The 13282-nt window shown below is 63.3% G+C and overlaps 1 protein-coding gene across 2 annotated transcripts; it reads left to right on the forward strand.

The window, feature by feature from the left end:
- The first annotated feature begins 209 nt into the window (after positions 1-209).
- ANP32E (acidic nuclear phosphoprotein 32 family member E) lies at positions 210-12390 on the forward strand. Of its 2 annotated transcripts, none has more exons than XM_054177556.1 (7): positions 210-342; positions 2784-2933; positions 4859-4981; positions 6655-6820; positions 8913-9070; positions 10627-10681; positions 12072-12390. In XM_054177556.1, exons 1-7 carry the CDS (start codon positions 277-279, stop codon positions 12134-12136), a joined length of 783 nt encoding a protein of 260 aa, XP_054033531.1. In that variant the 5' UTR covers positions 210-276; the 3' UTR covers positions 12137-12390. The 2 variants fall into 2 exon arrangements, with proteins under 2 accessions (XP_054033531.1, XP_054033530.1); XM_054177555.1 differs by having other exon boundaries at positions 12069-12388.
- The last annotated feature ends 892 nt before the right edge of the window (positions 12391-13282 follow it).

A 13282-nucleotide genomic window follows, 5' to 3' on the forward strand; every position in this document is an offset into this window, starting at 1 on the left:
GAGGAAGGCCCGCCCCGGGCCGGGGGCGTGGCGGCGGGAGGGGGCGCCATGCGCCATGTCATGGAGGCTCAGTGTGCGGGCGGCCATTGACGGGGTCGGAGTTGCGTGCGGAGCGGGGCGGCGGCGGCGGCTGCCTGCGGCGTTCTCCCTACTCCCGCCTCCCTCCCGCCGCCGTTACAGCAGCAGCAGCGGCGGCGGCGGCGGCGGCGGCGACGACCCTGCGGTTTCTCCCCCGTCGTGTTCGGCCGCCCTCCCTCGCCAGTGCGGAGCAGCGAGATGGGGGGGGCGATGGAGATGAAGAAGCGCATCAACCTGGAGTTGAGGAACCGGGCCCCCGAGAAGGTGAGGGGCGGCCGGGCGGGATGGGGCGGCGGGGAGAGCTCTCTCGCTTCCGACCCCCGCAGCCGGCCGGCCGCCGGCGCCGCCGTCTCCAGGCCGCGCGGCCCCGGCCCGGCCGCTTGCTGCTGAATCTGGGTCAGCCGTGGCGCAGGAGCCCCGCGGGGCGCGGGCGGCGCTTCCGGGCGCCGGCCCCGGGGCGGCTGGCGGCGGCAGGACCCCCCGCTCCGGCCGGCCCTTCGTGTCCCCTCTGCGCCTCGCCGCCAACTTCGCCCCTGCCGCCGCGGGGGGCGGGGGGAGGGTCTCTCCTCTCTTCCCTTCGGAAGTTGGCGGAGGGGCCGCGGGCGGGCCCGCAACTTGCAGCCGCCGTTAATCCCCCTCCGGGCTCCCGAGTTGCGAGCGCGGCGGGTGGCAAACAGGTCGCGGCGGCGCCGGGTCCGTCCCGAGGCCCTTCCCTCGCTCTTAGTTGGGATTATTTTGGGTTAATTCATGTTATTTTCTGGGCCCCCACCACCACCACCCTCTTCCCTCCTCCTCCTCCTCCTCCTCCGTGCGCTGCGTGGCGCCGCCGGCTCCGTCCCGCTCCTTCCTGCCGCCGCCCCGCCGGGAGCGCGCTGGGGAGCGGCGGCGTGGGGAGGACCGCGGGGGGAACCCTCCGAGGAGAGCGGCGGCGTGGGGAGAACCGGGGAAAGGGGGAAGGAGGGGGGTGGCGGGAGGGAGGGAGGGGAGTGGGGTGTGTCCCTCCGGGAAGTGACGGCGTGGAGAGAACCGGGGCGGGGGGTCCCTCCCTGGAGCGGCCGCGGCGGGGGGGGAAGAGCTGGGTGGGTGGCGGGGAAGATTTCTCTGCGGGGAGCGGCGTCGGAAGAAGCCAGGGGGGTCCCCCGCAACCCACTCTGCCCCTTCGCACGGTCCTCCCTTTTCCAACTTCCCGGGTTTTGTGGGGGGGAAAGAAGCAAAAGGATGAAACTGTGAGCCGCTCATGTGCGCGGCGAGCACACGTGTTGCCCGCGCCGCGGCACCCCGGGGGCCGCCGACGGGCGCCGGAGCCTCGGGGGGGCCGCCGCGGCACCCCGGGGGCCGCCGACGGGCGCCGGAGCCTCGGGGGGGGGCCGCCGCGGCACCCCGGGGGCAGCCGACGGGCGCCGGAGCCTCGGGGGAGCCGCCGCGGCACCCCGGGGGCAGCCGACGGGCGCCGGAGCCTCGGGGAGCCGCCGCGGCACCCCGGGGGCAGCCGACGGGCGCCGGAGCCTCGGGGGGGCCGCCGCGGCACCCCGGGGGCACCCTACGGATCCTACCTCCCCCGCTCCCGGCTCCGGGAGATGGTTTTGCATCGAGGTCAGGAGGAGCGCGGGGTGGAATAAAAGGCAGCTCTTGGCTTTTTCGCTCGCCCCAGGAGTAAAGTCCAGGCGGGTCAGCCAGGCGATATCGACCTCGCTCGCTGGGGATTTGCGGAGAAAGCCGCGAAAAGGGTGGATTTAACCCCAAAAATAAGTCAAGCTCGCGGTTCGAGAGGAGTTTTGCAGCGGCTGAGAAGCTGCTCCGTAGCAGGTCCGCTGAAGGACCCCTCCTCGCCCCCGGCGGCTTGCTTGAGAGCTTTGCTTGGAGGGATGTTTTTAGGTGGGAAAAACCGAATCGGAGCGAGTTTTGGGGTTGGGTTTGGTTGGTTTTTTTGCCTCGCAGCTGGCTCGGAGGGTTCTGCAGTGACCCTAAAATGTTGTTATTTAACAGGGGAAAGGGAAAGTCACCTTGTTAGACGTCCTCCTAAAGAGCAGCTCGCTCCGGTGTAGATAAACCGATGCAGAACTAATTGGTTGCTCCTCGTTCCCCCTCCTCCCAAGTCCACGACCTGTATCGATCAGCAGGGGCGGGGGGGGGAAGTTGTTTAATTGGGCTTAATTGCCCTGCTGGGTTAATGTGGGGGCAGGAGGCTGAGGGTTGGGAGGGAGAGGGAGGTTTGAAGCCTGCACCACGAGAGGGGTTAGGAAGCAGTTCAAGGGGCAGCTGCCAGCCTGGGCTGCGGGATCCAGGTGGCTTAGCAGTGAGTTTTGGCGGTCCCAGCTCAGGGGGAAGGGAAGCTGTCCCCTGCTTGGCTTTCCCAGAAGCAGGGAACTCTTTTTTGCTTCAGTTGGTAAAAGGCCTCTGAGGTGGTCAAGCCCAACCATCCCAACCCCACCGTGGCCCTCAAACCACCTCCCACAGCTCCATGTCTCTCGAACCCCTCCGGGGGGACGGCGACTCCGCCGCCGCCTCCTCGGGCAGCCCCTTCCAGCGCCGAGGAAAACCTCCTTGCTGGGCTTTGGTGGTGCTGAGACCAGACTTTAAGCTCAATTTAACTCAACCCCCCCTCCCAAAAAAGGGAGGCAAAGGTTTCAAACCCCCTCCCCACTTCCAAGCCTGGGGGGGTGGTTCTGTGCCGGCGCTGACTGAAGCTGCTGTCCCGTTGGAAGGTGACGGAGTTGGTGCTCGATAACTGTCGGTCCAGCAACGGGGAGATCGAAGGGCTCAATGACTCCTTCAAGGAGCTGGAGTTTCTCAGCATGGCCAACGTGGAGCTGACATCCCTGGCCAAGCTGCCCACCTTGAGCAAGCTCCGGAAGGTAGGTGCTGGGGGCTGGGGGAGGCGCTCGGAGCGGCCAGGCCTGCTCCCGGTGCTCTTCCCCTCGGAGCTTGGGGGGGGTGTGCTGCTTGCTGGGGCTGCACCAGGGAGGGGGTTGCTTTCAGCAAGCAGGGGATGACAATGACAGAATCAATCAACAAGGTTGCAAAAGACCTCAGAGAGGGAATTAAGAGTCGTAGAATAAGGTTGGAAAGGACCTCGGGGAGCGTCCAGTCCAACCTGTCACCCAAGACCAAGTGCCAGGTCCAGTCCCCTCCTGAATGCTTCTCCAGGGGTGGTGACTTCACCACCTCCCTGGGCAGCACAGCCCAGTGGCCAACAGCTCTCTCTGGGAAGAGCTTTCTCCTCACCTCCAGCCTAAACTTCCCCCTGGTGCAGCTTGAGACTGTTAATTGTTAGGGGTGGAAGGGACCTCAAGGCTCAGCCAGTTCCAACCTCCCCCCTGGAAAGGGACCTCAAGGGCTCAGCCAGTGCCAGCCTCTCCCCTGGAAAGGGACCTCAAGGGCTCAGCCAGTGCCAGCCTCCCCCCTGGAAAGGGACCTCAAGGGATCAGCCAGTGCCAGCCTCTCCCCTGGAAAGGGACCTCAAGGGCTCAGCCAGTGCCAACCTCCCCCCTGGAAAGGGACCTCAAGGGCTCAGCCAGTGCCAGCCTCCCCCCCTGGAAAGGGACCTCAAGGCTCAGCCAGTGCCAGCCTCCCCCCTGGAAAGGGACCTCAAGGGCTCAGCCAGTTCCAACCTCCCCCCTGGAAAGGGACCTCAAGGCTCAGCCAGTTCCAACCCCCACCCTGGAGGTCCCTTTCCAGGTGGTGGAGTCCCCATCCCTGGAGGTGTTCAAAGGCAGCTTGGATGTGGCCCTTGGAGCCATGGTTTGGCTGGCAGGAGGTGTTGGGTGTTAGGTCCCAGGTTGGACTTGATGATCCCTGAGGTCTTTTCCAGCCTGGTTGATTCTATGCTCAGGAAGACAACAAAGCTCTGGCCTCAGAGGATGATGATGATGAAGGTGATGTGGCCACAACTTGTTGGTTGCAACCCAGATGGAAGTGCAGCTTGGGGGTGGAGAGGAACTTGCTGAAGGCACTGCCAGTCCCAGGCTGCATTGGGCTGGAAAGGACCCTCCAGGGTCACCCTGTCCCAACCCTCCCCCTGCAGGCAGCAGGGACAGCTCCAGCTAGAGCCCAGGGCCACATCCAGCCTGACCTTCAGTGTCTCCAGGGATGAGGCCTTGACCCCAGCCCTGGGCAGCCTGCTCCAGTGTCTCCCTACCCTCACTGTGCAGAGCTTCCTCCTGATGCCCAACCTGCCTCTGCCCTGCTCCAGTTTCAAACCATTGCCTCCCATCCTGTCCCCACAGCCCCTCCTGAGCAGTCCCTCCCCAGCCTGCCTGCAGGTCCCCTGCAGACACTGAGATGCAGCTCTAAGGTCTCCCTGGAGCCTTCTCCTCTCCAGGGGGAACAACCCCAACTCTCTCAGCCTGTCCCCCCAGGGGAGGTGCTGCAGCCCTCTGAGCACCTTGGTGGCCTCCTCTGGCCCCTCTCCAGCAGGTCCTTGTCCCTCTTGTGCTGCCCTCAGGGATGAAGCCTCCACCACATCCTTGGGCAGCCTGCTCCAGTGTCTCCCCAAGTGCAGCTTGGGGGTGGAGAGGAACTTGCTGAAGGCACTGCCAGTCCCAGGCTGCATTGGGCTGGAAGGGACCCTCCAGGCTCACCCTGTCCCAACCCTCCCCTCTGCAGGCAGCAGGGACAGCTCCAGCAGGTTCTCCCCAGGGGAACCCTCATCCCACCTTGCCTTGGAGCCTGTCCCAGTGCCTCAGCACCCTGCTGGTGGAGAACTGCAGCTCCTGGTGGGGTAGGGGGGGAAGCCCCAACTGCTCCCCTCCCCCAGCTGATGTGTTGTCTCTCCTGGCAGCTGGAGCTGAGTGACAACATCATCTCAGGAGGCCTGGAGGTCCTGGCAGAGAGGTGTCCAAATCTCACATACCTGAACCTGAGTGGCAACAAAATCAAAGATCTTGGCACTGTGGAAGCTCTTGTGAGTGGGAGGGGAGGGCCTTTGGGAGGCCTGAGCTGGAGCTTGGGGGGGTTTGTGGCAGCAGCAGCAGCAGGATGGTGCCAGGCAGAGTGGGGAGGGCCTGGTGTGTGAGCAGGCAGAGGGGAAAGAGCAGGTGGGATTTGGGGGGGGGGGGGGGGGGGGGGGGGGTGAGGAAGGGGAGGGGGAGGGGTGAGGAAGGGGAGGGGGAGGGGTGAGGAGGGGGAGGGGTAGGGGTGAGGAGGGGTGGGAGGGGGAGGGGAGGGGGTGATGTCTTTCCTGTTGAGCTGAAAGAGCAAATTGGGGTTGAGAGGTTGGGAGGACAGTGGGGGGTGGGGAGAGAGTGCTGGGGGGGGGGAGGCTGCAGGGGGGCGAGTGGGGGGGGCTGAAGGGGGGGGGGCTATGGGGGGGGGCTGAAGGGGGAGAGTGGGAGGCTGCAGGGGGATGAGAGGGGGGTGGGGGAGGCTGCAGGGGGGCGAGTGGGGAGATGCTGTGGGGGGCTGAAGGGGGAGAGTGGGAGAGGCTTCAGGGGGATGAGAGGAGGGGGGTGGGGGAGGCTGCAGGGGGGCGAGTGGGGGGCAGGGGGGGCTGCAAGGGGGTAGATTGGGGGGGCTGAAGGGGGAGAGTGGGGGGGGCTGCAGGGGGATGAGAAGGGGGTGGGGGAGGCTGCAGGGGGGTGAGTGGGGGGGCAAGTGGGAGGGGGCTGCAGGGGGGGTGAGTGGGGAGATGCTGTGGGGAGCTGAAGGGGGAGAGTGGGAGAGGCTTCAGGGGGATGAGAGGAGGGGGGTGGGGGAGGCTGCAGGGGGGGTGAGTGGGGGGGCAAGTGGGAGGGGGCTGCAGGGGGGGCGAGTGGGGGGCGGGGGGGGCTGCAGGGGGGTAGAGTGGGGGGGGCTGCAGGGGGAAGAGTGGGGGGGCTGAAGGGGGAGAGTGGGGGGGGGCTGCAGGGGGATGAGAAGGGGGTGGGGGAGGCTGCAGGGGGTGAGTGGGGGAGCAAGTGGGAGGGGGCTGCGGGGGGGCGAGTGGGGGGCGGGGGGGGCTGCAGGGGGAGAGTGGGGGGGCTGCAGGGGGATGAGAGGGGGTGGGGGAGGCTGCAGGGGGTGAGTGGGGGGGGCTGCAAGGGGGAAGAGTGGGGGGGGCTGCAAGGGGGGAGAGTGGGGGGGGCTGCAAGGGGGGAGAGTGGGGGGGGCTGCAGGGGGATGAGAAGGGGGAGAGTGGGGGTGCTGCAGGGAGATGAGAAGGGGGGTGGGGGAGGCTGCAGGGGGATGAGAAGGGGGGTGGGGGAGGCTGCAGGGGGATGGGGGGGTGGCCTGCAGGGGGGCAAGTGGGGAGGGGGCTGCAGGGGGAGCGAGTGGGGGGGTGGAGGCTGCAGGGGGGCGAGTGGGGGGCGGGGGGGCTGCAAGGGGTGCGGGGGGCTGGAGGGGGGCGAGAGGAGGGGAGGCTGCAGGGGGGCGAGTTGGGGGGGGGGCTGAAGGGAGGAGGGGGGGTGGGGGGCAGCTGAGGGAGGGGAGAATGGGGAGGGAGGAGGCTGGGGGCTGTGCTGCCTCCCCCCCTGCAGCTGCAGGCCGCAGCCAGGCCTGCTCTGGGGGCTGTGCCGGGGCGGTAGCCGCTGGAGCGCCGCGGGGGCAGGCGAGCACCAACCTGCCCTCTGCTTTTCTTTCCTGGGGTTGCCTTTGCAGCAAAATCTCAAGAACCTGAAGAGCCTTGACCTGTTCAACTGTGAGATCACAAACCTGGAGGACTACAGGGACAGCATCTTCGAGCTGCTGCAGCAGATCACCTACCTGGACGGCTTCGATCAGGAGGACAACGAAGCTCCGGACTCGGAGGAGGATGATGATGAAGGTAGCCAAGGCCACAGCTTGGAGGTTGCCACCCAGCATGGAAGGGCAGCCTGAGGGGTTGGAGGGGAAACTTGCTTGAAGGCACTGACAGCCACAGGCTGCTGAGGTCGCAGCTGGAGTCCTGTGGCCAGCTCTGGGCTCCTCAGGTTAGGAAGAGAGGTTGGGCTGCTGGAAGGGCAACACAAAGCTGGGGAGGGGTCTGGAGCACAGCCCTGGGAGGAGAGGCTGAGGGAGCTGGGGTTGCTGAGCCTGCAGAAGAGGAGGCTCAAGGGAGACCTCATTGCTCTCTACAACTACCTTAAGGGAGGTTGTAAGCCAGCTGGGGGTTGGGCTCTTCTCCCAGGCAAGCAGCACCAGAACAAGAGGACACAGCCTCAAGCTGTGCCAGGGGGAGGTTTAGGCTGCAAACCAAAGCTTAGAGCTGCATTTCAGCACCTGGAAACCTACAGAGAGGGGCTGTGGGGACAGGGTGAGAGGCAATGGTTTGAAAGTGGAGCAGGGCAGAGGCAGGTTGGGCATCAGGAGGAAGCTCTGCACAGTGAGGGTAGGGAGACACTGGAGCAGGCTGCCCAGGGCTGGGGTCAAGGCCTCATCCCTGGAGACATTGAAGGTCAGGCTGGATGTGGCCCTGGGCTCTAGCTGGAGCTGTCCCTGCTGCCTGCAGAGGGGAGGGTTGGGACAGGGTGAGCCTGGAGGGTCCCTTCCAGCCCAATGCAGCTTGGGACTGGCAGTGCCTTCAGCAAGTTCCTCTCCACCCCCAAGCTGCACTTGGGGAGACACTGGAGCAGGCTGCCCAAGGATGTGGTGGAGGCTTCATCCCTGAGGGCAGCACAAGAGGGACAAGGACCTGCTGGAGAGGGACCAGAGGAGGCCACCAAGGTGCTCAGAGGGCTGCAGCACCTCCCCTGGGGGGACAGGCTGAGAGAGTTGGGGTTGTTCCACCTGGAGAGGAGAAGGCTCCAGGGAGACCTTAGAGCTGCATCTCAGTGTCTGCAGGGGACCTGCAGGCAGGCTGGGGAGGGACTGCTCAGGAGGGGCTGTGGGGCCAGGATGGGAGGCAATGGTTTGAAACTGGAGCAGGGCAGAGGCAGGTTGGGCATCAGGAGGAAGCTCTGCACAGTGAGGGTAGGGAGACACTGGAGCAGGCTGCCCAGGGCTGGGGTCAAGGCCTCATCCCTGGAGACACTGAAGGTCAGGCTGGATGTGGCCCTGGGCTCTAGCTGGAGCTGTCCCAACAACCCAAATTCTTTCAACCTGTCTTGGTGGGAGGGCTTCTTCAGCCCCCTGAGCACCTTTGTGGCCCTCCTCTGGACCCTTCTCCATCAGGTCCATGTCCCTCTTGTGTTGGGGGTCCCAGGGCTGGACACAGCAGATGGAGCTCCACAGGCTGAGCTGATCCAAAGCCCCTCCAAGCCCTGGTGGAGCCAATCCAGGGAGCTGTTGTGCACACAGCTGAGAGGTTTCTGCTCTGCCTGTTGGTGGTGGAGGTTCCTCAGGGGCCTCTTGGCCTTGCCACAGCTGGTGGTTGGTGAGGGGCTCTTGGATGCAGCAAAGTTTGGAGCTTGGGAGTCAAAAGAGAGCTTGGTGGAAGCCAAGGAGTTGGCAGCTGGAAGAGGGAAGCCAAAGCTGCTGGTGGGAGACCAGGTGAATGGTTACTAACTTGAAAGTGACTCTGAAGTGTTAAAAGTCACCTCCTTATCTGCTGACCTGGCCTCCAGACACTGCTGGTGCCTCACTGGAGTGATTAAATGAGATCCATGGGATCTGTTCAGCTGCTTTTGGCCTCTCAGGACCTGAGGCTTTGATTCTCTGAAGCCTCCTTCCCCCCTTTCCACTGAGGGAGTGTGCAGCTCCTTTGCAGCTCCAGGGCTGCTTTGGGCAGGGAGTTCTGCCTGAAGCTGGTGATGCCAAACCAAGTGGAGCCTTTCTTTGGGGTACAGAGGGAGAGAGAGAGAGAGCTGCACTTGGTTACCCCCAGCCTGGGTCCCCAGCACTGCCTGGAGAAGAGTTACAGCTGGTTGGAGCTGGTGACTTGAGTGAAGAGCAGTTAATGAGGCTTCCCTTGCAGCTTAGAAGTGTGCCTTCTGTTTCAGAAGGGGATGAAGATGATGATGAGGAGGAGGAGGATGAAGCTGGCCCTCCAGGGGAGTATGAGGAGGAAGATGATGAAGATGATGGAGGTTCAGACTTGGGGGAAGGCGAAGAGGAGGAGGAAGTTGGCCTTTCATACCTGATGAAAGAAGAGATCCAGGTAAAGCCCTCCCAGAGCCAAGAGGTGGAGAGGAGCTGCCTGCAGCTGCTCAAGAGGGGCAGGCCTGGTGTGTGTGGGCACAGGGAGGCCTCTTGGAGCTGTTGCTGGGGGTGTGAAGTGCTGGCCTGAGCACGAGGGGTGGCTGTGAGGATGGTCCTGGCTGAGCCCCAGGAGCTGCTTCCCTCTTAGCCCACCCAGAGTCAGAGAATGGTCAGGGCTGGAAGGGAGCTCAAGGCTCAGCCAGTTCCAATCCCCTGCCATGGGCAGGGGACAGCTCAGCCCAGAGCAGGTTGCTCACAGCCACCTCCAGCCTGGCCTCCAACACCTCCAGGGATGAGGATGAGGCTTCCACCACCTCCCTGGGCAGCCTGGGCCAGGCTCTCACCACCCTCCTGAGGGACAACTTCCTCACATCCAATCTGAATCTCCCCACTTAGAGTTTTGCTCTATCCCCCCCCCCAAAGTCCTGTCCCTCCCTGACACCCTCCAAAGTCCCTCCCCAGCTTTCCTGGAGCCCCCTGCAGATCCTGGAAGGCCACAGTTAGGTCTCCTCAGAGCCTTCACATCCTGGGCTGCAGCAAGAGAAGTGTGGCCAGCAGGTTGAGGGAGGAGATTCTCCCCCTCTGCTCCACTCTGCTGAGACCACACAGCTGTGGCCAGCTCTGGAGCCTCTGTTCCAGGAAGGATCTGGAGGTGCTGGAAGGTGTCCAGAGCAGGGCCAGGAGGAGGAGGAGAGGGCTGGAGCTGCTCTGCTGTGAGCACAGCCTGAGGGAGTTGGGGTTGTGCAGGGTGGAGAGGAGAAGGCCAAGGGCATCCTGGCCTGGCTCAGGCAGAGTGTGGCCAGCAGGAGCAGGGAGCTCATCCTGCCCTGTGCTCAGCACTGCTGAGGCCACAGCTGGAGTCCTGTGTCCAGCTCTGGGCTCCTCAGGGTAGGAAGGAGGTTGAGAGGCTGGAAGGGATCCAGGGAAGGGCAACAGAGCTGGGGAGGGGTCTGGGGCACAGCCCTGAGAGGCTGAGGGAGCTGGGGGTGCTGAGCCTGGGGAAGAGGAGGCTCAGGGGAGACCTCATTGCTCTCTGCAGCTCCCTGAAGGGAGGTTGTAGCCAGCTGGGGGTTGGGCTCTTCTCCCAGGCACCCAGCACCAGAACAAGAGGCCACAGCCTCAAGCTGTGCCAGGGGGAGGTTTAGGCTGGAGGTGAGGAGCAAGTTCTTCCCAGAGAGAGGAATTGGCCCTTGGGATGTGCTGCCCAGGGAGGTGGTGGAGTCCCTGTCCCTGGAGATGCTCAAGGAAAGCTTGGATGTGGCCCTTGGAGCCAGGGTTTGGCTGGCAGGAGGTGCTGGCTGCTAGGTTGGACTTGATGACCTCTGAGGTCTTTTCCAGCCTGGTTGATTCTGTGATTCCAGGCAGGGTAAAACCCTGGCCTGGGTGAGCTGATGGCCTGGAGCCTGTTGGGCTGCACCTCCTTGTGCTGCTGTCCCCTGAGCAAGGGGAGTGCAGGGTGGGACTGTGTGGATTTCCTGGGGCAGTTGTGAAGGGATTCCACCATTTCTTGTGAAGGATGAAGATGATGATGATGACTATGTTGAAGAAGGAGCTGAGGAGGAGGAGGAAGGTAAGCTCTCCAGTTTGAAGCTGGGACTAAACCCTTCTGCTTCTCTCTCCATGACCTTGCCACTTGGAGTGGCACAGATCCCTCCTTGGGCTCTTCCTGGAGGGGGTGGCTTGAAGCAAGAGCTGGGGCAGGTCCTGGCCAGTGGGGGAGAGGTTTTTCTCTGCCTCTTGAGTAAAATCAAAGGGAGGAAGGAGTTGAGTTTCCAGATACCTCTGCAATGAGAGAGATCTCCTCCAGCAGGGGCAATGTTCCTTTGCCAGCATCCAGGCTGAGAGCCCTGGGGGCTACTGAGCAGCCCCAGAGGGGATCCCCTCAATGCTCAGCAGGGAGCTGAAGGAGCTGTGGTGGGGAGCAAGAGGATGGGGCTGGGATCCTCTCAGTGGTGCCCAGGGACAGGGCTAAGGGGCACAGAGTGGCACCCAGGAGATTCCATCTGTGTGCAGGAGGCAGCTGTGTGGTGGCTGATTGTGTGAGGGGGAACCTTTGCACTGTGAGCCTGACAGAGGACCTGGAGCAGGCTGCCCAGGGAGGTGGTGCAGGCTCCCTCCCTGGAGAGCTTCCAAACCTACCTGCATGAGTTCCTGGGGTGCTCCTGCCCTGGCCCAGGAGGGTTGGACTGGGTGCTTCTGCCCTGGGTGCTTCTGCCCTGGCCCAGGAGGGTTGGACTGGGTGCTCCTGCCCTGGGTGCTCCTGCCCTGGCCTGGGAGGGTTGGACTGGGTGCTTCTGCCCTGGGTGCTCCTGCCCTGGCCTGGGAGGGTTGGACTGGGTGCTCCTGGCCAGGAGGGTTGGACTGGGTGCTTCTGCCTTGGGTGCTCCTGCCCCAGCCAGAAGGGTTGCCCTGGCCCTGGACTGGTTGCCCTGAGGTGCTCCTGCCCTGGCCTGGGAGGGTTGGACTGGGTGCTCCTGCCCTGGGTGCTCCTGCCCTGGCCCAGGAGGGTTGGACTGGGTGCTCCTGCCCTGGGTGCTCCTGCCCTGGCCTGGAAGGGTTGGACTGGGTGCTCCTGCCCTGGCTCAGGAGGGTTGGACTGGGTGCTTCTGCCTTGGGTGCTCCTGCCCCAGCCAGAAGGGTTGCCCTGGCCCTGGACTGGTTGCCCTGGGGTGCTCCTGCCCTGGCCCGGGAGGGTTGGACTGGGTGCTCCTGCCCAGGAGGGTTGGACTGGGTGCTCCTGCCCTGGCCCAGGAGGGTTGGACTGGGTGCTCCTGCCCTGGCCCAGGAGGGTTGGACTGGGTGCTCCTGCCCTGGGGTGCTCCTGCCCCGGGCCCGAGCCAGGCCGGCTGCTCTCGAGAGGTCTCTGCTCCACGCCTCTGGTCCCAGACAGCAATCCCTTCAGCTGCCTTCCCTGCTTGCCCAGTGCCTGAGCTCTGTGCTCCTCTCTCTTCCCTTAGCAGAGGGCATTCGAGGGGAGAAGAGGAAACGAGACCCTGAAGACGAAGGGGAGGAGGAGGACGACTAAGCCGCCCCGGACCCCGGTTAGGAGCAGGCTCTTCGGCTCCCGCCGCCGCCGTAGTGATTCTGCAGCTCTGTTTGTCTCCATGTACCATAGATGATGTCCCTCCAGAAGAGAATCTGGTTAACTTTTTATAGGAGAGGTGTGGTTTTACTATTCTTGCCCCCTTTTTATCATTCCAGAGCAGATCTAATAGCCCCCTGGTAGGCAACCTCTACGTAGAAACCGACTCGCAGCCCTTTGGATCACCGAAGCCACTGGCAGGTTTTCCTTCCCCCACCTCCCACCCCCCTCCTCCATCCTCCTCTTCCTCTTCCTCCTCCTCCCTGCCTTTTCCCCCTAGCTCTTTTCATTTTGTACAAGCTTGCTGTGTCAGTCACCCTCAGCCCAGAGTCCAAGCCCCAGTCTCACCCTAGGGGGGGGGTTCAAGGTTGTGGATTCTCTTGGGCACATGGAAGTTCTTTTCCCCCTCCTGAGGCTGAGCTCTGGGGCAGGTGGAAGTCTCCCTTTAAAAGGAGGAATTGGAGCAGGGATTGGAGATGGGGAAGTTCATTTTTCCCTTCCTGAGGCTGAACTCTGGGGCAGGTGGAAGTCTCCCTTTAAAAGGAGCAGGGATGGGAGATGTGGAAGTTCAATTTTCCCCTCTTGAGGCTGAACTCTGTGGCAAATTGAAGTCTTCCTTTAAAAGGAGGAATTGCAGCTGGGGTGCAGCAGAGATTGGAGGTGTGGAAGTTCATTTTCCCCCTCCTGAGGCTCAACTCTGGATCATGGAAGTCTCCCTTTAAAAGGAGGAATTGCAGCAGGGATTGGAGCTGTGGAAGTTCATTTCTCTCCTCTTGAGGCTGAACTCTGTGGCAGATGGAAGTCTCCCTTCAAAAGGAGGAGTTGGAGCTGGGGTGCATCAGGGATGGGAGATGGGGAAGTTAATTTCTCTCCTCCTGAGGCTGAGCTCTGGATCATGGAAGTCTCCCTTTTAAAAGGAGGAATTTGAGCTGGGGTGCAGCAGGGATTGGAGCTGTGGAAGTTGATTTTCCCCCTCCTGAGGCTGAGCTCTGGATCATGGAAGTCTCCCTTTTAAAAGGAGGAATTGCAGCAGGGATGGGAGATGGGGAAGTTCATTTCTCTCCTCTTGAGGCTGAACTCTGGGGCAGG

The sequence above is a fragment of the Dryobates pubescens genome, chromosome 41 (genome assembly GCF_014839835.1).
Source record: "Dryobates pubescens isolate bDryPub1 chromosome 41, bDryPub1.pri, whole genome shotgun sequence".
Classification (NCBI taxonomy): Eukaryota; Metazoa; Chordata; class Aves; order Piciformes; family Picidae; genus Dryobates; species Dryobates pubescens.